At 47.4% G+C, this 21,149-nt stretch overlaps 2 protein-coding genes across 3 annotated transcripts; one reads left to right on the top strand and one right to left on the bottom strand.

Moving 5' to 3' along the window:
* Nucleotides 1-771: 771 nt before the first annotated feature.
* On the bottom strand, nucleotides 772-16,341 carry VPS52 (VPS52 subunit of GARP complex). Of its 2 annotated transcripts, XM_020881894.2 has the most exons (20): nucleotides 16,057-16,341; nucleotides 15,178-15,262; nucleotides 14,990-15,042; nucleotides 14,736-14,811; nucleotides 14,476-14,543; nucleotides 14,010-14,185; nucleotides 13,259-13,409; nucleotides 12,863-12,963; nucleotides 12,658-12,790; nucleotides 12,469-12,526; nucleotides 11,980-12,113; nucleotides 11,394-11,549; nucleotides 10,803-10,921; nucleotides 10,424-10,547; nucleotides 10,058-10,153; nucleotides 9,861-9,968; nucleotides 9,572-9,637; nucleotides 2,030-2,141; nucleotides 1,694-1,812; nucleotides 772-1,488 (listed from the first exon to the last, which is right to left on the bottom strand). In XM_020881894.2, exons 1-20 carry the CDS (start codon nucleotides 16,144-16,146, stop codon nucleotides 1,342-1,344), a joined length of 2,172 nt encoding a protein of 723 aa, XP_020737553.1. In that variant the 5' UTR covers nucleotides 16,147-16,341; the 3' UTR covers nucleotides 772-1,341. The 2 variants fall into 2 exon arrangements, with proteins under 2 accessions (XP_020737553.1, XP_070312729.1); XM_070456628.1 differs by lacking the exons at nucleotides 14,990-15,042; nucleotides 15,178-15,262; nucleotides 16,057-16,341 and having other exon boundaries at nucleotides 14,476-14,547.
* Nucleotides 16,342-16,446: 105 nt separating this feature from the next.
* On the top strand, nucleotides 16,447-21,045 carry RPS18 (ribosomal protein S18). Its single transcript, XM_020881899.2, has 6 exons — nucleotides 16,447-16,545; nucleotides 17,019-17,117; nucleotides 20,322-20,408; nucleotides 20,491-20,592; nucleotides 20,717-20,808; nucleotides 20,928-21,045. Exons 1-6 carry the CDS (start codon nucleotides 16,543-16,545, stop codon nucleotides 21,001-21,003), a joined length of 459 nt encoding a protein of 152 aa, XP_020737558.1. The 5' UTR covers nucleotides 16,447-16,542; the 3' UTR covers nucleotides 21,004-21,045.
* Nucleotides 21,046-21,149: the final 104 nt, after the last annotated feature.

Genomic DNA, 21,149 nt, shown 5'->3' with positions numbered 1-21,149 from the left:
AACCAGGACCGTATGGGCAGCGGCAGGAAAGCGCCGAGACACAGAAAGGGATGAGATGGCCACACTGTAGACCTGGCCCGCTCGCGGCCCAGTGCGTGGGAACTGCAGCCCCCTAGCAAGGGCTGTGGAGAAGGCAATGGCACCCCACTCCAGTACTCTTGCCTGGAAAATCCCATGGGCCGAGGAGCCTGGTAGGCTGCAGTCCACGGGGTCGCTAAGAGTCGGACACAACTGAGCGACTTCACTTTCATTTTTCACTTTCATGCACTGGAGAAGGAAATAGCAAACCACTCCAGTATTCTCGCCTGGAGAATCCCAGGGATGGGGGAGCCTAGTGGGCTGCTGTCTATGGGGTCGCACAGTCGGACACGACTGAAGTGACTGAGCAGCAGCGGCAGCAGCAAGGGCTGTGATGGTCACACCGAATGAGCTAGGGAGCTGACCCTCAAGGAGAGAAGGCAATCCCAGCGTCAACCTGGGGAGGCCAGAGGCAAGGAGAGCTGGCGTCTGCCTTAGGGGAGCCGAGGCGGCCTGCATCTGCCATTTTCACCAGGGTCACTTCCTCTGCCAGGCTGGTTACTCCTGAAACAGTTCCCACCCTAAAACCAACGCAACCACTTTGGCCTGAAGGAACTGGAGGTCAGGGGTAACCATCTGCCCCGAGTTTCTGGACACCCACCAGAAAGGGATGCAGGCCTGGAGGCAGTCAGAGCAGAGACAGGGCTACCTGAAGGCCCCAAGAGGAAGGAGAAAAGAAACGGGAAAAGAGTGTTACATCATACTAAGTATTTATTGTTTTCTGCAGACTGACCTTGATGTAACTCTCAAGCCAGGAGGGGACTGATTAGTGTTCAAGTTGCTGAGATCTTAGGTCAAAAGGTGACAGAAAACAAATCACTTCGAGTGGAAGAAAAAAAAAAAGCCAACCATTATGAAACAGTCTTCCCCTGCCACACCAATTCCAAGAGTCGAGGCTTCACACCTCATGACATGCTGACAAGAGCTGAGTGAACCACAAGGTTTTACTGGGAGAAGTAAAAAGCCTTGGGGGTGGGGCGGTGGGACTAAAGAGAGGAATGACAAAACTGGAAAGATAATAGAGGTTATTTTGGAAGCCCAGGAGGAAGTGGTCCTGGGAAACCTGAAGACACGGGAGATTCCCAAAGCCAAGGGGATCCAGCTTATCCTGACGAAGCAGGGTCCTGGGAATGAAGGCAGAGAGAGGCATGTGAGAACCTAGGAGGCAAGGGGGGAACTGGCAGGGAGCCCCAGGTGAAGAAGGGGATGGGATGGGGCACAGAAGTCCGTGGAGAGGGCTGGCGGCCCCCAGGGCCCGGCGCATCAGAAGTTGGGCTTGTGCTTCTTGAGTTCCACCATGAGGTGGTGGATGTTGATGAGCTCGGCCCGGGCAGGGAGGGCTCGCAGCTGCGGCTGAGACAGCACCCGGTGGAAGCGATGATAGAGCTGGATCAGCTGGGTCAGAGCTCCCTGCTCAGAGAAAGGCATGGAGGGATGAGATGCAGGGTGATGCTTAGGATGATGATAGCCGTCAGCTTAGGGCTCAGCCAGAACTTTGGGCACAGCTGGTAGTTGAAGATCAAGGGTCACTTGTATGATTCCGAGCCCCGAGAAAACAGGAGGCCAATCCAGTGGTGGGGCAGGGTGGGAGTGGGGACTGGGAGTCGCAGGTTACCTGGATGATGCTGGTTCCATTTCTGAAGTTGGTGAAGCTCCGCATCACATCCTGACTCAGAGACTCCACCGACGATTTCCAGGAACTGCCGAAGCCACGGATCAGCTGAGTAACCCGGGCTGAGAGGAGGAGGAAAAAGATCACAGCTAAGTGATGTCTGATCCCACTACGTCCTCCCCAAGGTACAGCCATCCTCACCCTGCAACCCCTCTTTTCTGGGGTTCTCCTGACCCCCTCTTTCGTGCTGGACACCCTCCCCATGTAATCTGCATCCCTGAATTTTTCTTTTCCATTCACCTTTCCCCAGACCACACCAAAACCACCCCATCCTCAGACCTTCTTCCCCTCGAAGTCGATCCGCTTGTCCACGCTCAATCAAAGCTTCAGCTTCCTTTACAAATGCCACCAGGCCCCCAAAGGGGGGAGACAGCAACTCTTCAATGAATTCCTGTAGGAACGCACACACAGAGTTGAGTTTCCTGGGGTAGGCACATTTTTCCCAATTCTGGCATCATGACCAACTCGGTCCTTAGAACACTCCCATAAGAACATCTAACAAAAGTCATATACTTTAATAAGACACTGTTGGTCTCACAAGAGGTAGTGGAAATTTCCTCCCTTCTCAAAAAAAAAATAATAAAATAAACCGCAAAACCTTTTTTTAGTTAAATTTTTAAAAATTGAGCTGGGAGCAGAGGGCTAGAACCAGAGAAGCAGGCCCTGAGCACCTGGGAGAGGCAGGGCTACAGGAAAGTAAATGGTCACGGGAGGTCTGCTATCAGGAAGCTGAGCTGATGCGGCCTTGAGTGGAGATGCTGAGCCTGGTCTCATGGGAGCCTCTGAGAGGTGCCAGTGTAGACACAGGTGGATGGCACCTTTCAGCTACTGCAAAAGCAGAGACAAGTCTTCTCTGAAATCTCCCTGATCCCCAGTTAGGCCCCAATGACTACCCCTGACTGAGACCAAGAAAGGAGCTCAAAGATACCCAGTCACAGAAGCAAGAAGCTACCACGAGTCAGAATAGACAATAAGCAGTGGACTTAGATCCAAGACTGCCAGTATTAACACTGTCACATACAGAGCAGTTGTACATTCTGCATGAAATGTTCAAAAGAAGTTAAAGACACGGACACAAACATGACCTACTACCAAGCTCAGAAACAGATAGACTTGAAACAAAATGGGATTTTAAAGAAATGATTTAGAAGAAAACAATTTTTTTTTTAATTTAAAAAAAAGTCAGCTGGTTAAACTGCAGATTAGATATACCTGGAAAAATGATTGAGCAAAGTGGAATTTGTAATTGAAGAAATGATTAATGCAGCATAGATAAGGAGATGGAAATTTTTGAGACATTGAGAGATCTAAAAACTTAATGGTCTAGGCAGTGATCACTGATGGCCACTGGCAAAAAGCAAGCCAAGAAGACATTAAGTGCCCTGAGAGAAGTACACACCACTACCTCATAAACAGCCTTATAAAAAAAAAATCTAACTGGAATCTGATCAAGCCTTTCCATTGAATCACACATTTATGGGAAAAGAAGAACAGTTGAGGCACGCTATGCAATGCAGTCAGCAAAATCCAGACTCTACGTCATTCTACATGACAAATGACTCAATTTCTTCCACAAATAAATTGCAAAGAAGAGGTAGGGAGGAGACAGAAGGGAAATCTATAGTTCAGCGAGATATACGGGGACTTCCCTGGTGGCCAAGTGGTTAAGACTCCACACTCTCAATGCAGGGGGCCCAGCCTGGATCCCTGGTCAGGGAACTAGATCCCACACGCTGCAGCTAAGACCCGGCACAGCCAAATAAATTAAGAGAGAGAGAGAGGCATGTATGGACTGTATATGGATCCTGACTTGAACCACTGTTTATAAGTGGGGATACCTGAATACTAGCTACTTTGAGAGTGATTCTTTCTTTTCCAGGCCACCTCAAGTGAAAGCCCCAAGTCCTATTTTTAAGTGTGATAAAGTATTGTGGTTTAAAAAAACATATCCTGACACAGATGAAGTGATCGTGATGTACAGAATTTAATGCAAAATCACTGAGGTTTGGGGGATGGATGGGAGGATGAACAATGGGTTCTGATACAGATGAAACAACTGTCCTGTTATTGGATGAAGATCTATGATGGCCCCTGGGGGTTCACCATGCTATCCTCTACATAGCACGTACATCTGAAATTTCCCAAAACACAAAGTTAAAATGAAAAGGCAAACAAACAAATAGAAAACAGTGGAAGCGAGGGACTTCCTTGGCAGTCCGGTGGACACAGCTTTGATCCGTGAATAGGGAACTAAGGTCCCACATGCTTCAGGGGAACTAAGCCCATGGGCTGCAACGACTGGGCCCTCTCCCTCCAAAGCCCACGTGCCACAGAGAGAGTCTGCGCAGCAACGAAAGATCCTGCGTGAAGCAACTAACACCTGATGCAGCCAAATAAATAAATATTTTTTTTTTAAAAATGGAAGGGTGGGATTAAAATAGAAAAAAAAAAAAAGGAAAGAAAAACAAAAAACCCAACCCAAATAGTTAGATCTAGTAAGGTGAAGGTAGAACTTTAATTCCACTTAAAATAAACTACTTATATTTAAAAATAAAACCTTTTGTGGAATCTAAAATATGGCACAAATGAATCTATCTACAAAACAGGAAGAGACTCACAGACATAGAGAACAGCTCTGTGGTCGCCAAGGGGGAGGGAGGCGCAGGAGGGATGGGTTAGGGGTCTGGGGTTAGGAGACGCAAACTATTAAATGGGACGGACAAACAACAAGGTCCTACTGCACATCACAGGGGGTTCTACCCAGTATCCTGGGATAAACCATAATGGAAAGGAATATTAAAAAGAATGTACATATGTGTGTAACTGAGTCACTTCGCTGCACGGCAGAAATTAACACAACATTGTAGATCAACTATACATCAATAACGTGCTCAGTTGTTGAGTCGTGGCTGACTCTCTGTGACTCTGTGGACTGTAGCCCACCACGGAACTTTCTAGGCAAGAATACTGGAGTGGGTCGCCATTTCCTTCTGCAGATATATCAATAACAAATAAAATCGTTTCCATTTTTCCCACAAAACATGCACTTATATCCACTGAAGGCTGCAAGATAACTAACAGGAGATGAGGAAGACATTCCCAAGAACAGATCTTTCCATAATTAAGGAATCTTTATTTGTGACGTGATTTGGGACAGAGATCATGCAACCAAATTCAACCTATTATAGTTGCCTAAATGCAATAAACTCACAATACTCTTTAAACAGTGGGCAGCAAAGGCGGTGGATGCAAAGCTAAGTTCAACTAACAGAGATGACCTGTCCTAACAGTCACCATGAATCACATGTAACAACTGATCACTTGAAACAAGGCTAGTTGAAACTGAAATGTGCTCTGAACATACACACCAGGCTAAGAAACTTCACACAGGAAAACTTTTCAAATGAATCATTACTCATTTATTTGTGGATAAATAATGTTGAAATGACAGTATCTTGGACACAGTGCTTTTAGTAAAACATATTAAATTTGTTTCACCTGTTTCTTTTTTGTCTATAAAATTTGGACACTAGAAAATTTGAGGCATCTACTATATTTCTATGGGACAGCAGTGGTCTAGAGTTGGATAGACCTTCTTTAAGTGCTCTATCCAACCAAAGAGAGTGAGTTTTTGTTTGTTTGTTTTGACCTTGCGGCCCAGCTTGTGGGATCTGTTTCCCCACCAGGGATCGAACCTGTGGCCTCTGCAGTGGAAGCACGGAGTCCTGACTTTTGGACCGCCAGGAGAGGGTGTTCTGACCACCAGAAGGAAGCAGCACGCTGGGCTCTGGCTCATAATCTCTCCCCCACAGTACTGAGCAGCAGCCCGCCCGAAGGGACAGGGACCATCCCCAGCAGGAGAGCTTCCGGGCCTCAGCGGCGCTCAGCAGAGTCCCCCGTCTCCCCGAGCACGTCTCTCTGGAGTCAGAGGGTCTAGAGAACTTCGGTTCTGGAGGCAGAGCTGACATTCCCTCTGGTCACCTAACTGTGCAGGTGAGGACAACAGGTTCCTTTCTCATCTAACTAAACATTTATTTTAGGAAACAGAGAGAGCAGAATGGGAACGTTTAACCTATAACAGACCAGATCCCAGGAGAGAAGACAGACAGGGGGAAAGCAATGTCTAAAAAAACACTGGCTGTGGGAGAAGGGGCAAGACAGGGATAGGGACTGAAGAGGTACAAACCATTATGTACAAAATAAATAAGGTACAAGGAGATATGATACAGCACAGGGAACACAGACAGTATTTCACATTTAAAAGGAATATAGGGACTTCCTGGCTACCCAGTGGTTAGGATTCTGTGCTTTCACTGCAGAGGATGTGCATTCAGTCCCCGGGGGTAAACTGAGCGCCCACAAGTCACGTGGATCAGCCAAGAGAAAAGTAAAGTAAAGAACATAAAGGCATTTAAAAAACACAAGTAGAACGGAAAAGAACACTGGTCAATAATTAGCAGGGAAAGCAGAAAGTGAGGGGTGATTGATGCATTAAAACATTTTAAATGTTTAAAAGTCCATGTATTACTTGAGACAGGGGTTAAATATTAAGTTTAGATGTTAAGCTAAATATAGGAGGTAAAATTTAAAGGGCTAATTCCTAAAGAATGGAGTACAAAATCCAAACAATTAGAGACAGAAAAAAAGTGGTAAGAAAAATAAAGGCAAGAAAAAAGACACAAGACAAACAGAAAACTAAAGACGGCTGAAAAAAGTAGAACTGTCACATTAATCAAAATAAACATAAAAAAAAAGACAAATTAAAGGGCAGAGATAATTCAATTGGATTTTTAAAATTCCAGCTATTGCTATTTTTAAAAGACTTAAAATGTGAAAATATGAAAAGGAAAGTAAAAAGAAAGTAAAAGTAAAAAATTGGAAATTTTTTTAAAAGTGGAAATAAATTAATAAGCAAATATTAACTAAAATAAAGCTGGAAGAGCTATGTTAATGTAAAATATAATAGGCTTTAAAAGAAAGTTATTAGGGCTAAAATGGGTCATTATATACTGGCAAATGCTTCAAGTCAGAAGTAAGATCATATGATTCTAAACTTTTGAGAATTTAGATAAAATAAGCTGCAACTATATAAAACAAGATCTGCTAAAACCACAGTGAAAAAGTGATAAACTTAATGAATTTCAAAACATCTCTCTCAACTACTGACCAAAAAAAAATCAGTAAAGATGTAAGTGAGGTAAATAACAATTAAAGAGCTTGACTCCCACACCTGACAATCACAGAACACACAGTCTCCTCAAACACACGGATCATTTTCAAAAGCCGGTCATGTCCTAAGCCAGAGCAAACCTAAAAAATCTCAAATTTCCAGTACCAAGAGGCCACATTCTCCATTCACAATGCAATTGTTAAACATCAATAACAAAAAGGCTTCTGGAAATTTTAAAACACTTCTAAACAATCTTATGGATTAAAGAATAATTGAAATATAAAAGTCCTTTGCACTGAATAATAAAAATACTACATATTCAAACCCACAGAATTCAATAAAAGCAGTCTTTAGAGCGAATTTCATAGTTTTAAATCTTCCTAGATGTTTGTGCTGGCAAGTTCTAAGATACTTTAAAGGAAAAGATCATTTCAATCTCAAAATCTTTAAGAATAAAAAGAATGAAGAAATCCTTCCTTCCCACCTGCCTCTACAAATCCAGTGTGACTTTGGTACCAAAATGACATAAGGGCAGGACAAGGAAAGAATATCATAGGCCTATCTCATTTCTGCACAGAGAAGCAGAAATTCTGTATGAATCAGACCAAATCCAGAATGGTTTAACATTCTAAAATCTACAAATGTAATATACCACTTGATAGATTTTTTAAAAAATTGAAGTATAGTTGATTTGCAATGCTGTGAGTACATGTATGTTGAATGAATATACATGTATACATATATATATATGTATTCTTTTACAGATTCTTATCCTTTATAGATTATGAGATATTAAATATATTTCTCTGTACTATACAGTAGATCCTTGTTGTTTATCTACTTTATATGTAGTTCTGTATATCTGTTAATCCCAAAGTCCTAATTTTTTTAAATTAAATATATGATTACCTCAACAACTGCAGAAAAAGCATATATCCCTGTTTAAAAATTCAATACCCATTCATGATTTAAAAAACAACAGTAACTCCTGGAATACTAGGGACTGAAAGAAATTGTTCTTTACCTGATAAAGGATATCTATTAAAAAAAAAAACCTACAATAACAGTACTCTGAACGGGGAAATGATGAAAGCATTTGTTTTAAAGTTAGGAAGGGACTTTCATGGTGGTCCAGTGGCTAAGGCAGGGGGCCTGGGTGCCATCCTTGGTCAAAGAACTAGATCCCACATGCCACAACTAAAAAGAAAAAAATGATCCCACATGGCACAGCCAAATAAATAAATATTTTTTTAAAATTAAGAAAAGGTAAGGGTTCTCACTGTCACCCTTCTATTCAACCATTCAGCTTTAAACTGGAGGTACTAGCCCGTGCAGTAAGAGAATAAAGACACAGGAATAAAATAGGAAGAACTGAAACTGTCACAATTCAGAGATGATGAATGCCTACACAGGAACACACATCTCCAGAAGGATTATTAGAAATAACTTAGGAAGTGGCTGGCTATATAATCCATATACAAAAATCAACAGCACTTTATATATCAGTTCAGACAAGTAAATTTCCTTTTGAAAAGATAACATTTAACAGTTCATTTAAAGGACAAATTCTAAAAGAATAAAGTCCAAACAATTAGGGGGGAAAGATGAGGTCATTATTTCTAGTAATTCCAAGTATTATTCTTAGTAACTACTCCTAAATAAATGTAGATCCCTGGTCCCAGAAGATCCCACATACAGCAGGGCAACTAAGTCTGAGAGTCGTAACTACTGAGCCCACTCGCCTGAGAGCCTGTGCTCCGCATCGAGCGAGAAGCCCCATTCGCCACAACTAGAAAAAGCCCACGCAGAGCACCAAAGACCAACAGAGCCCAAAATTAATATGAGTAACTAACTTAATTAACTTTAAAAATAATGAGCTACAGCCTCATGTCATAACAGGACAATACTAGAAAAATTATGCGTGAAATAATCCTGAGATTCTGTTACTACAGCACTCAAAACCAAAACTGTTCTGGCATACAGTTCTTTTTTTCCTTTCTTTTTTGGTTGTGTGCTGCAGGATCTTAGCTTCCCAACCAGGGATCGAACCCACATCCCCTGCAGTGGAAGCCAAGAGTCCCGACCACTGGACTGCCAGGGAATTCCCTATAGCTCTATTATTCCCTATAGCTAGGGCACGACAAACACAGCATTGAGGTCGATAAGCGCCTCTACGCGAGAGACAGCGAGGGGCTGAGGGAGAATTCAGACTTCGATGTTAGTTATTGCCAAGGCGTGCGGTAGCTTTGTGGATGTCTGTATCATTAAAAACAAAGAAGAAAATAAAACAGACCAATAATGACAACATGCTGTGAATCATGGGTTGTGTAACAATTCCACTTCCGTGTACCTGGAGTCAGCTGCCACTGCAAGCACGCGCGCACACACACACTGAACTAAACAGCACACACGTGACTTCCCTGGTGGTCTAGTGGTTAAGAATCCGCCTTCCAATGCAGGGGACGTGGGTTCAGCCCCTGGCTGGGGAACTAAGGCTCTACACGCGATGGGGCAACTAAGCCCTCGAGCCAGAAGTACTGAGCCCTGTGCGGCAACGAGAAGCCGGAGCACCGCAACAGAGACGCAGGGCAGCCAAAGACACCAACAAAACGCAGCACAGGGCTGTCCCTGCCCTCTCCCCCCACCCCTACCTGTGTCCGCGCGTTGAGCAGCTGCTGGAAACTTTCAACCTCTTTGCTGTCATCCGCCGCCCGCTCCTGAGGAAGACGGAGGGGAAACTCAAGTTTGGGGAGAAGCGGCCCTTCATGTCAGAATATCCCCGTCCTTCCACATTCACCATACAGAGCCGGACACCATGTCAGACCCCAGGAAAAAAACTCTTGACAAGGCCAACATGATCTCTGCACTCGTGGAGGAAAGGGGGCAGAGGGAGGACCCGAGGTCTTGAGGGAGGGCGACGGGGGAAGGGGCTTCTGGTACCATCAGCACCCCCAGCATCATGTCGTAGTTGTTGATCAGAAACACAAGCTGCTCCTTCCTCGAGGAGAACTCAGCTGCCACCCGGAGGACAAAATTCTCCACCTCCACCTGAAAAAAAGACCGAAAGGAGGGGGTGACAGGTCGCCCCCCCACATTTCGGCCCCGGGCAACAGGGGGCCCCTCCTGCACCCCGGCACCTGGAGCTGGCCCAGCAGCTGCATGGTCCGTTCATTGGGAATCGTCTGATTGATGCTGACAAGAGCCGAGGAGAATTCTGCGTATCGCCGTGTGATCTGGGAGTAGGAAGGCGGGATGAAAACTCACGCCAACCCCCTGGTTCAACCCACAAACCCCCTCTCTCCTCCCCGACCCCCTCGAAGCTGGCAAACCAGCCTCCGGGTGATCCCCACCTCCAGGCCCTCCCGCCACAGTGCCCAGCTCACACTCCCAGGGCGCCCCCACATAGGGTGGCCACATGTCCAGCCAGGCCCAGAGACAGCCCCAAGGCACAGTGGGGCTTCCACCCCGCCTTTCAGCAGCCCCCGTCACCCTGTCGCACTCACGTAGTGAGGCCGAGTGTCCAGCCCGCCAAGGCGCTGAGGGTCAGTGCTGCGGACGCTCTGCACGTTCATCTCCAGGATCAGCTCGAACCGCGGCCACAACAAGGCGAGCACCTGCTCCCAGTACCTGTGGGCGGGGTCAGAATCAGAGACCTGGCGAGGGGTCTCACGGCGGGGCGGGAGAAACCTGATGGAGGGGTGGCCACCAGCGCAGGGAGGAGTGCGTGTGAGGGGGGAGTCTGGAGACAGCAGTGCCGCCTCCAGGCAGACAAATGGGACCAGGATCAGCAGTTCATGTCAGGGGAGCCCACGGGTCCGGGCAGGCTTGTGCAGGACCAAGACCTGAAGACCAGCGGGGCATCAAGGACCAGAAGTCAGAGACCTGTCCAGGGCAGGAACGTCCCTCTTGGCTGTGATGTTGCGGAACCGGAGGACGATGTGGATGCAGAGGAAAACAGCAATGGCATCGTAACAGTCAACGAGGTAAGACTCCAGGTGTTTCTGTGGTTTAGGATTTAGAAACAGGCAGAGGGCTGAAGTGTCTCTTTCCCAGTGTCGTTCCCAGTGACCGCGGACAGATGCATGTGCTCCTTTGGGGATGTGACACTTGGGGGTGCAGGGAGAGATCTAAATGGAAAATGCTCCCCCTTTCCTGTCCACCAGCCACTCACGGGGTCCTGCAGCCTTGCTCACCTAATCTATGGTCACAAGCCCATCACAGCAGAACTCAGAGCCAGGAACCAAGGTTGAAGGGCCCCTGAGTGTTTGGGTGCTATTGCCTGGGTGTGAATCACAAGGAGGGGGGCCCCAGGGACCCCAGGCTTTGATGGTTTTGTGGGGAGTCACACAGTGAGAATGAGCTCATGTGTTCTAAAACGAGGGGATCCTGGTTTCAGTGCCCCAGGGCCGTGACCTCACTGCAGTGCTGAGGACTGGGGACAGGGCCGAGGAGCCCAGGAGCAAGGGAGCTCACCTGGGTCATGCTGAGAGTGCGGCCCATGACAGCGTGGAACAGGTCGTGGGCAGCCGGGCCAGACACCACAAAGAACTCACAAATGAAGAGGTATTCACGGCAGGAGTTGTCGAGGAGGGCGTAGTGCTGGCTGCGGAAGAGGGCCTCGAAAGGATACTAGGATGGGAGAGGTAGGAAGAGACACAGACGGGTGGACCCCAGTCCTGGCTCTCCGTGGACATGGCTGGAACATCAGCTCAACTGGGAACTGGTAGCTCAGAAGACCCTCCCCATCTAACCCTCGTTCAGGCTGTGAAAGAGCTTCCTGAACAGGTGCTGAAGGGCAGGGGCGGGATGGGGGGAGCGCTACACGAAAATAGCCCACCCCCGCCTGCTGTTGCTGCTCCTGCATTTACCGCCACACCTGCCTAATGATGACCTATCACCCTCTGTAACACCCCGAGTCAATGGCCCAACCCTCCTCTCATCGCAGAGCGCGGGGGCAGCTGGAGATGGGGACTCCCCCGGGGCCTGCAGCCAGGAGGCTCCGGCCTGAGCTCTGTGCTCAGAGCCCCGCCCCGAGGCTGAGGCTGGCTCTCCCTCCTACCCTCTGCTCCCCCCGCTGGGCAGTGTGGGGCACAAGGATGGGGGCTTCCAGTTCAGCGGGGGAGATGACAGAGCCCCGGGTCCCCAGGGTGAAGATGGTGTTCCTGCTGCGGAGGGATGGCTTTGAGAAGAATCGTGAAGGGCCAGAGTCAAGGAAAACAGTCAGATCACAGCTGTGATGGAAGATCAAAGACCCAGGACCTCCAGGGACCCCAGCAGCCAGACATGGCCTCGGAGTCCCTCCTCCCGTCTTGGGGCCCCACTTCACCTGACATCTGTGAATGGGCTCCAGGGAGCCTCTACGCTCCCTGACATCATATGCAAAACTCAGTGTTAGGATGATCTGTGCATTTTTCTGAGGAGGGAGGCTCCCGCCTTGATCTCATTCTCCAAGTTTTGGTCCCACAGAAAAAGGTAAGCAGCAGGGCCTTGGAGCTAGAAGCCCTTCCCTCTCCAGGCCCAGCAGGAGCACCCCTCAGCTCCAGGATATCTTTCTTGGCTGTATCTTCCACGCCCATTAGGTCATCCTTCTCAGCGACTTCCTCATACTAGATAAAAGAAGAGAGAGAACTAGAAACTATTTCTTCCCAATGTACAACATAAAAAAGATATACAACAAAAAAAGAAGTCCCTCCTCCCAGCTCAGGCACCCAGAGCACCTCTCCTTCTGCAGGCTCACCTGCACCTTCATGAGCCGCCCCAGGTAAGAGCGATAGTAAGACAGGTATATCTTGCTCAGCGTCTCCACGTACTCATCCCTGATTTCCTTCGCAGTGGCTCGTTCGTTGCCCAGCAGGAACTGATAGAAAAACCTGGAGCAGTCAGGGACCAGTCAGTCTCCCAGCCAGCCCCACAGGACACCCGCCCTTTCTCTGGGTGGCGACCTGTATTTCAGCAGGGCTGTCTGTGGGATCTGATAGTTGGTCATTGGCTTTCTGAAGGAATAAATCTTCTGAAGGATGAACTCTCGGATCTTTGTCACAGCCTAGACATGGGGGACCAAACACAGGGCATGAAAGCTGCAGCCTTCTCACTGCCTGGGAAGTACCGAGGGAAGGAACGAATGTTGACTGCTGGAGAAGCAAGAGTAGAGAACACCTCTTTGATATCTGTTTAGACTTTCAGAGGAATCCAGAAATGTGAGGATGAGCCCTGCCACGTAAAGGCAAGGAGAAGTTCTTCGGGCTGGGCTACAGTGAGCTTTGCCAGGGCAATCCAGGGTAGAGGTCTAAGGGAGGCTAGTTTGAGTCATTTCTAGGGTGTCCACCCCCACTTCCCACCTTGACTCGGAGGCGGTCGAGCACGCCTCGGACATCTGCACAGGCCGCTGTGCCTCTAGCCTCCTGCTCCCGGACCGCAGCTGCCTTAGCATCCAGCTCCTGCAGCTGCTCCAAGAACCGGGGCTCTGTGACTGGTGCCTCCAAAATTGCCCTGGAGAGCAGGGAGGGGTGGGATGAGTGAGGAGGGAGACCCAGACACCCCGAGACTCTAAATCATACCCCTGGCATCCAGCTTCTGTCTCCTCTCCCTTCATACACCGCATCATAGGGTCAGAAAACATGCACAATTTTCTGTTCCTGGACGCACATACCTCCATCACCCACATCAGCCTTAAACCCCTCCTCAATGCCTGACCCCAGATGAGTCCTATTCCTTAAAGCCTGAGTCAGGCTAAGAAAGAGCTGTTAGCTACCCATCATTTTCTGGAAAGTGAGTGATAACCTGGAGCCAGGAGCCCCACGTTGTTAAGGAGGGTAGGTGACGCCAGCCTATCTGCTTTCTATGATGCTGTTGTCCTTTGTTATTCAGTCACTCAGTCGTGTCCAACTCTTTGCAACCCCATGGTTTGCACCACGCCAGGCCTCCCTGTCCCTCCCTATCTCCTGGAGTTTGCCCAAGTTCATATCCACTGAATCTGTGATACCATCCAACCATCTCATCCTCTGTCTTCTGCCTTCAATCTTTCCCAGCAGCAGGATCTTTTCCAATGAGTTAGCTGTGACATTAGGACCCTTCAAACTAGTGACTCACGTGACCAGAGCAGAGGGCACCACGAGACCATCAACAAGCTCCCCAAGTTTCCCCCGGACAGCCTGGCGGTTCCGCAGTCGAATGTTCATGGCTCCTGATTGTTCCTGCAGTGTCCGGATCTCAGAGCTGATGGAGCTGAGATCACTCTGAAAAGCTCCCAACATCTGCTCCATGCGCTGGGAGAAGGCAGAAGTGCTGCTGAATAGCCATAGGATTGGTAGAGGACAAGTTTCTAGGTAAAGACTCTAATACTTAGCAAATTAGGAGAATAGTGGATGATAAAGAAAGAGGTACCCCAAAGGCAAATAACAATGTTAGTCATGGCAGCAACAACAAAAAGGGCTGCTGAGATCATCCTCAAAACGTCTCTAACTGTCCCTGCCTGAGGCAGATGGCTTAAAGAATGGTCCTAAAGACCATGATCTGCGCTTAGGGACATGAGGGGTCCCATGGCATGGTTACTAACCTCAAGGACAGCATCGCAGGCTGTGATCTGATTGTGCAGGGATGCTATGTTCTCACTCTCTTGGATATCTGACTCACAACAAGTCAAGGGGCCTCACTGTGGAAATGGAGATTCTCAGACTTCTGCAGGACCTCTCCAATTTCTCCCTGAGGTGACAGAAACCTCAGAGAGAAGATGGCAGCCCCGGCTGGGCTGTCAGCACCATACCCCCACAAAATGCCCGTTTTAATAACAGCACCCTCTCCTCTGTTGGAGGATACAATCCCGAATGGATTTCTGCTCAATCTGCTGTAGCTCCAGCTCAACCTGCTTTGAATAGTGACGAAGATCCACACCCTGGGAGAACAGAAACGTGAGAGGGTCAGGAGGGAGTCAGTGAAGGGACACTGGAACAGAGTCAATGAAGGACTAGAGAAAAAGACACCAGGGTGATACTAGGAGCGCAAAGGACTTCCTTCTTTCCTTTAAGGGGAGGGTTCATGGAGGAGCAGATTAGTACACTGGAAAGCCTCACCGTTTTAAGAGCTTCCTTTACTAACTCATCCTCCAGATTCGCCTGAATGTGAACTGCAAATAGAAGTTCATCACAAAGGTTCAGCTAGTTCTACAGCTCTGTCTCCACACTGAACATCCGCACACCAGTCCCTCCCTTAGTACTTGCAGAGCTCAGCCTCTCAGGTTACACCTCCTGCCATCACTTACCATCCACTTCATCCAGGATGAATTCATCAGAGGTGATGTCCAACTCTCCAATCTGCAAAGGCTCCTGAAGACCTGGACCACCCCCCTGGAGAGGAACAGGTTAATGGGAAAGGGAAGGAGAACAAAATATAATGGAATAGTTACCAATCCTTCGAGTGGTGAAGAGGGACTTTCACTGGGGAATCACAGGTAAATACTGAGTTCACAAAATGTCAAAAGTTTCATATTGTCTCAGTCTAATTGGGGCTGATGGATAGGGAATGGGACAAGGAGACAGGCAACCCACGAAGGGTGAAGGTAACCAAATAAGAAAAATTAGGAGATGCAGAGGGCAGAGTAGAACTTGCAGGTGAATTTAGGATCTCTAGACTGCTGCTACCTTAAATGTTCTATCACCATCCCTCTGGGGCGCCCCAGGTTTCCTACTTGCCAGGTGCCATATTACATATATTCATTCACCCAATCCTAACCCACAACATATATAGTAGATCTTAGTTTTTTCTCCTTATAGGTGTGGAAATAAGGGCATAGAGAGGCAAATTAAACTTGCCTGAAATCACACAGAGTATACGTGGCAGGGCTTGAATTAGAGCCCAAGCAATCTGGTTCCACAAGCCATGTTCCTAGACTTTACACTGCTTCTCTATTTTGCCCAAACATCTGGAAGTTAACTGAAATTGTGGCCCCAGAGCCAGAGTCTCGGCCATGCTGACCCCCGCTCAGGTTCAGGTCGGATCCCAAAGAGGCGTTTGGAGAACCAAGCCGGGTAGCATCAATGGCAGCTGTGAGTTCCCACCCTTGTGCCTACACCCAGCCCAGGCCTTCCTGACGTGAAGAGACTGGACAAGACTCTGAAGGAGAAACAGCCCTGCTTCTCACCAGCGGGCCCTCCTCTTCCTCCATATCTGAGGCCCCGGCCCGCAACACCAGCTCGCGAGCAGCTGCCGCCATGGTCGCAGCGGCGGCCATTCCGCGCAGCCTCACTTCCGGCAGCTGTCAGTCAGGCGAATCTAAACTACAGGCCTTGGAGTGTCTTGCACGGCGCGAAATCGGTCCCAGATATTTGTTTGCCTGCAGTCTTCCTGTTTCAGCTGTAAGCGCTTCACCCAAGTGCAAATGACAAATGAAATTCTTAAGCACAATCTTCAAACCGGAACCTTTGTTGCTCGCACGCACAAGACCTTTACGAACAGTAAAGAAAACCTGCACCGGAAGTCGTGGCGCCCGATTCAGACTCTTGAAGTTTCCGGAAGCGCCTTGCGTAGATAGCCCCGCCCTTTCCGCCTGGTAGCAATATAAGTCTGTTACGTCACTTCCGTTTTCTCTTCCACTGGAGGCCTACACGCCGCCGCCGGGGCCGCCGCCATGGTAAGAGTGGAATCCTTGCGGGGATCTAGCGACATCGGGACCGGGGCGGGGAAGGTCTTGCTGTCAGAGGGTTGAAAATGTCCTGTCTTGGGGGCCTGCAACTTTCTGGGTGGAGCCTCGGATCGCGCTTCTGGAAAAGGACGACTAAAGATATCCAGTCCTGGGGACTGGGGCCGGTGGAAGTACCTCCCCGGGCGCTAGAACGCTTTGGGCGTGTGTGGGGACCTCGGTCTCCGCCACTGAAGAGTGTACTTGGGGAAAGGGCAGGAGACACGCTTCTTCCCCGAGGTTGCGTTTTCCCAGGCCTGAACACTTCTCATGTTCCTGTTGTCTGCAGGACTCAGAAGTTTGTTCTGTGGTGAAGACCTGACCGGGGTTTCTTGCTCCCTGTGTGGCAAGCTTAGCGTTCGTGTTTGAGGTTACGGTTTGATAGTAGTTCTCTGTGTCTGATTTCTCCCTCAATCTCTTATCAGTCTCTAGTAATCCCTGAGAAGTTCCAGCACATCTTGCGAGTACTCAACACCAACATCGATGGGCGGCGGAAAATTGCCTTTGCCATCACTGCAATTAAGGTAAAGGAGGGTAGGGACTGATGGCTTCACTGGTGGCTCAGACGGTATAGAATCTGCCTGCAATATGGGAGACCAGAGTTTGATCCTTGGGGTTGGGAAGATCCCCTGGAGAATCTCCTCCAGTATTCTTGCCTGGAGAATTCCATGGACAGAGGAGCTTGGAGGGGCAACAGTCCATGGGGTCGTACAGAATCAGACACGACTGAGCGACTAACACACAGGCAGGGTAAAGACTAGAAACTATAGATGGAACTTGAGTTGTTAACACCTGAGCCAAAAGTGAGGCAAGGTGAGGGGAGTCCCAACCAGATTTTCTTGTCTGCTAGGTTAAAAAAAAAAAAGAATGATTAAGAGAGCAACTAGTCCTATTAACCCGTTGCCCCATTTGTCTCAAAAAGTAAGTGAGAAAAGCCAAAGAGTCTCAGGTCAAACCAAGAGATTTCACCTAGGAAATGGGGAAGTTGGGTAAGTACCTTCAAAGTACCATTTGAAGGGTGAGTAGAAATGCCAACAGATTCCAAGTATGAAGAAACCTATAGTTACTATGTCAGTGAAATGCAAGCTTGGATATCTCCCTTAACCAACCTAATAAACTCCCAGCCTTCCAGACGGGGATGTTATCCTTTAAAAATACTTTTTTGTGGAAATGACTGAGTGTGTTCTGCCAGCATGTTTACACTTCTTGGAGCCAGGGATAGGCCTTTCTTGCTTAGAATCCCCAGAAGACACTATCATAAGTATTTTACAAATAGTTTGTTTAAAACAGCAAATCCTCATCAGCTTTTCTTTGTGAGATTTCTTTGTCACATTTACTTTTTCATTCTGTAATTCAAGGAGCACGGCTTTCATTCTTAAATAGTACGTTTCATCTTTTTCTGTGAAACTAGTAAGGTGGTGAAAAATACAGTGCAGGCTCACCTCATTTTATGGAGCTTTGCAGATAATGTGGTTTTTTGTGGCAGCTCTTCTTAAGGCAGTTTTTCAACATTTGCTCACGTGGTGTGTGTGTCATATTTTGATGAAATACTTTAAAAGTTTTCACTGGTGTATTTGTTACACCTATCTGATCAATGACCTTTGTTACTATTGCAAGAAGATTTAGACTTGCTTGAAGTTCAGATGATGGTTAGTACTTCATAGTAATAAAGTATCTTGATTAAGGTATGTATAGGTTTTCTTAAGAGGGTGTTGCTCACTTAATAGATTATATAACTATATGTGCTGGAAAACCAAAATACCATGTAGCTCTCTTTTTGTCAGTGTTGTTGGGTGTGGTCTGGAACTGAGCCTGCTGTATCTGAGGTTGCTTGTTGTGTTTTTAAAGATTGCTAGCATCGTAGGTCAGATAGTGAAAATAAAAGATGAGCATGGTTGGTAGGATGCTTATATTAAACCTTTTCTGTTTCTTTGAAATAAACTAGTTTCGCTATTTGTTATCTTAAGTAAATGTCTTAACCTTGAAACAGTTTGAAAGCAGTTTCCAGTACTTAGTATTTTGATAAGAATCTCTTAGGGAACCTCATGCCCTGCTTATCACTGGGAAAGATTATTCTAGAGATACACAGGTACTTGGGGTTTTGCTAACTGTGGAAAGTCAGCTTTTGCTGGCTCTTCTCTGGTGAGACAGCCAAAGCTTAGAGGTGCCTGGTCTTTTGTTAATGATCTGGAATATGGGGTTGAGTAATACTTAGAAATTGGAAGGGAGTTGCTGGGGGTGGCGGCTGAGTAGGAGGAGGGATTCCTCTAAAAATTAAAGGAGCAAAGTTAATTGGGAAAGGTGAGGTATCAAAGGTGACGACTTAAGCAGAAAAGTGTATTTACTAAGAGGTAACACATCTGCAAGATTTTTCTATGCCATGATCCCTTCTTTTCTTTCCATTAGTACACTTCTGCTATGAATAACTCCTTAAGGTTGGATGGTCCTTCCTCTAAATCAGGATGATAACTGGTCATCTGGATTGTTCACAAACATGGTTGGAACTAGTCATGATGACTGAAGGATACCCACTGGTTCTCATAATTGGCAAACAAGTATCTAAATAGGGCTTTCAAAAAGCTTGACAGCAACTCAAAAAAAAAAAAAAAACCTGCTTATCAAAAGTTTTAAACACTAAAAAGTAGGAGGGAGAGAATTATTGGCCCCCTGTTGATGTATCCAAGGGACTCCTGAAAAATCCCTTGGACAGCAGGGAGATCAAACCAGTAATCTTAAGGGAGGTCAACCCTGAATATTCACTGGAAGGACTGATGTTGAAGCTCCAGTATTTTGGTCATCTGATGCTGGGAAAGATTGAGGACAGAAGAGGGCATCAGAGGTGAGATGGCTGGACAGCATCACCGATGCAGTGTACATGGAGTGAGTCTCAGATGTACCGCCTGTAAATGCTTAGGTTCTGAGACACTTAGATCTTCGTCTCATCTCAATCAATCTGGTAATTTGACGACCGGGTCACTTTCTTTCAGAGAGGAAATCCAATTTCCTGGGACCTTTGTGACAGATTTGTTGGCTTAAAACAACAGAAACTTAATCTCTCAGTTCTGTATGCCAAACATCCTTGGTTTCCTTGTTTCAGCAGCTGCATCACTCTAGTGTCTCACCTTATCACATGGCCTTCTTGCCTGTCTCTGTCCTTTCCTTTTATGAGAATACCAGTCATTGAATTTAACTATTTCTAACCAAAGCCATGTTTTGAGGTTCCAGATGAACAGAAATTTGGTGGAACACTACTCAACCCAGCACAGTCTTTCACTTTCCAAATCTGTTTGGCTCGTGAGTTCAGGTGGCAAACAGCATTGGTGGTGATAGGATGCCACTGGCTTCAGTGTTTATTTTGATCATAGGGATGCAGTGACCTGCCCAAAGGGCCTGTGGCCCTTTGACATGAGCAACTGACAGTGCCACCCCTTAACCATTAAACTAAACACCCTTAACTGTTAATTCAGAGAACCTTGATCTTGCTGCCTTGGTGCTCCGTTGACTTTGAGAGGCATCAATTTCATCTCCAGTGTAGAAATCAGAAGGTGGCACTCTTGGGTGCTGCAGCTTTCAGGGGGTATCAAAACTTTTTTTTCCCTTTAATGATCAGGCTTTGTATCTGGAAGAGTATAAGTTATTTTGGACCCTACCTTTGTGTGCTTTTTGAATCATGGATCTATAGAGGAAGCACAGAAGGTCAGACACACAACTCTAAAACCTCTCCTCAGGGTGTGGGGCGAAGATACGCTCATGTGGTGTTGAGGAAAGCAGACATCGACCTCACCAAGAGGGCAGGAGAGCTCACCGAGGACGAGGTGAGGACAGGGGAGGGGGGCTGGGATTGGGCCTGCTTGGAGATGGGGGCTATCTGGACCTGACCCTTGTCCTGCCTGCCAGGTGGAACGTGTGATCACCATTATGCAGAATCCACGCCAATACAAGATCCCAGACTGGTTCTTAAATAGACAGAAGGACGTGAAGGACGGAAAATACAGCCAGGTGTGTGTGGAGATGGGAGAGCTTAGAGAAAAGCAGGGTGTCTGGTTGGGACTGACTCTAGGAGACCAGGGCATCTGGTAAGCATCTAGAACAGTCATCCCTCAACTGTCTCCCGTCTGTGCAGGTCCTGGCCAACGGTCTAGACAACAAACTCCGCGAAGACCTGGAGCGACTGAAGAAGATTCGGGCCCACAGGGGGCTGCGCCACTTCTGGGGGTGAGTGGGGGCGTGTTTGCCTGTCCTTAAACTCCCAGGGCACTCTCATGCCCTGTCTTTTCCCAGAGCTTTGCTTTGTGTGCTGAGTAACCTGTCACCTTTGTCTTTACTCCTTGCAGACTTCGCGTCCGAGGCCAGCACACCAAGACCACAGGACGCCGTGGTCGCACTGTGGGTGTGTCCAAGAAGAAATAATGTGTGGGTGTTGTGTTAATAAATAGTTTCTGCAGTTATGGCTTCCTTCTTGTGGTTCTTTGCGTTTTTCTGGAAACTCTTAATAGGGAATATACTTTCATACTGGGCCCTGTTGGTCACTTTTCACACTTGCTTGATGTCCCCAC

The sequence above is a fragment of the Odocoileus virginianus genome, chromosome 27, assembly GCF_023699985.2.
Source record: "Odocoileus virginianus isolate 20LAN1187 ecotype Illinois chromosome 27, Ovbor_1.2, whole genome shotgun sequence".
NCBI classification, from domain to species: Eukaryota; Metazoa; Chordata; class Mammalia; order Artiodactyla; family Cervidae; genus Odocoileus; species Odocoileus virginianus.
This window is presented reverse-complemented; position numbering and strand designations above follow the sequence as displayed.

Excerpts from the sequence above, each read along its gene's own strand:
- VPS52 (XM_020881894.2), bottom strand. The coding sequence starts at position 16,146 with ATGGCCGCCGCTGCGACCATGGCGGCAGCTGCTCGCGAGCTGGTGTTG. Across the intron at positions 14,812-14,989 it reads TAAAGGAAGCTCTTAAAACG|GGTGTGGATCTTCGTCACTA; the intron begins GTGAGGCTTTCC and ends CTGTTCTCCCAG. Across the intron at positions 12,114-12,468 it reads GGAAGATACAGCCAAGAAAG|GATTCTTCTCAAAGCCATCC; the intron begins ATATCCTGGAGC and ends CTGGCCCTTCAC.
- RPS18 (XM_020881899.2), top strand. Across the intron at positions 17,118-20,321 it reads TTGCCATCACTGCAATTAAG|GGTGTGGGGCGAAGATACGC; the intron begins GTAAAGGAGGGT and ends ACCTCTCCTCAG. Across the intron at positions 20,593-20,716 it reads AGGACGGAAAATACAGCCAG|GTCCTGGCCAACGGTCTAGA; the intron begins GTGTGTGTGGAG and ends CCGTCTGTGCAG.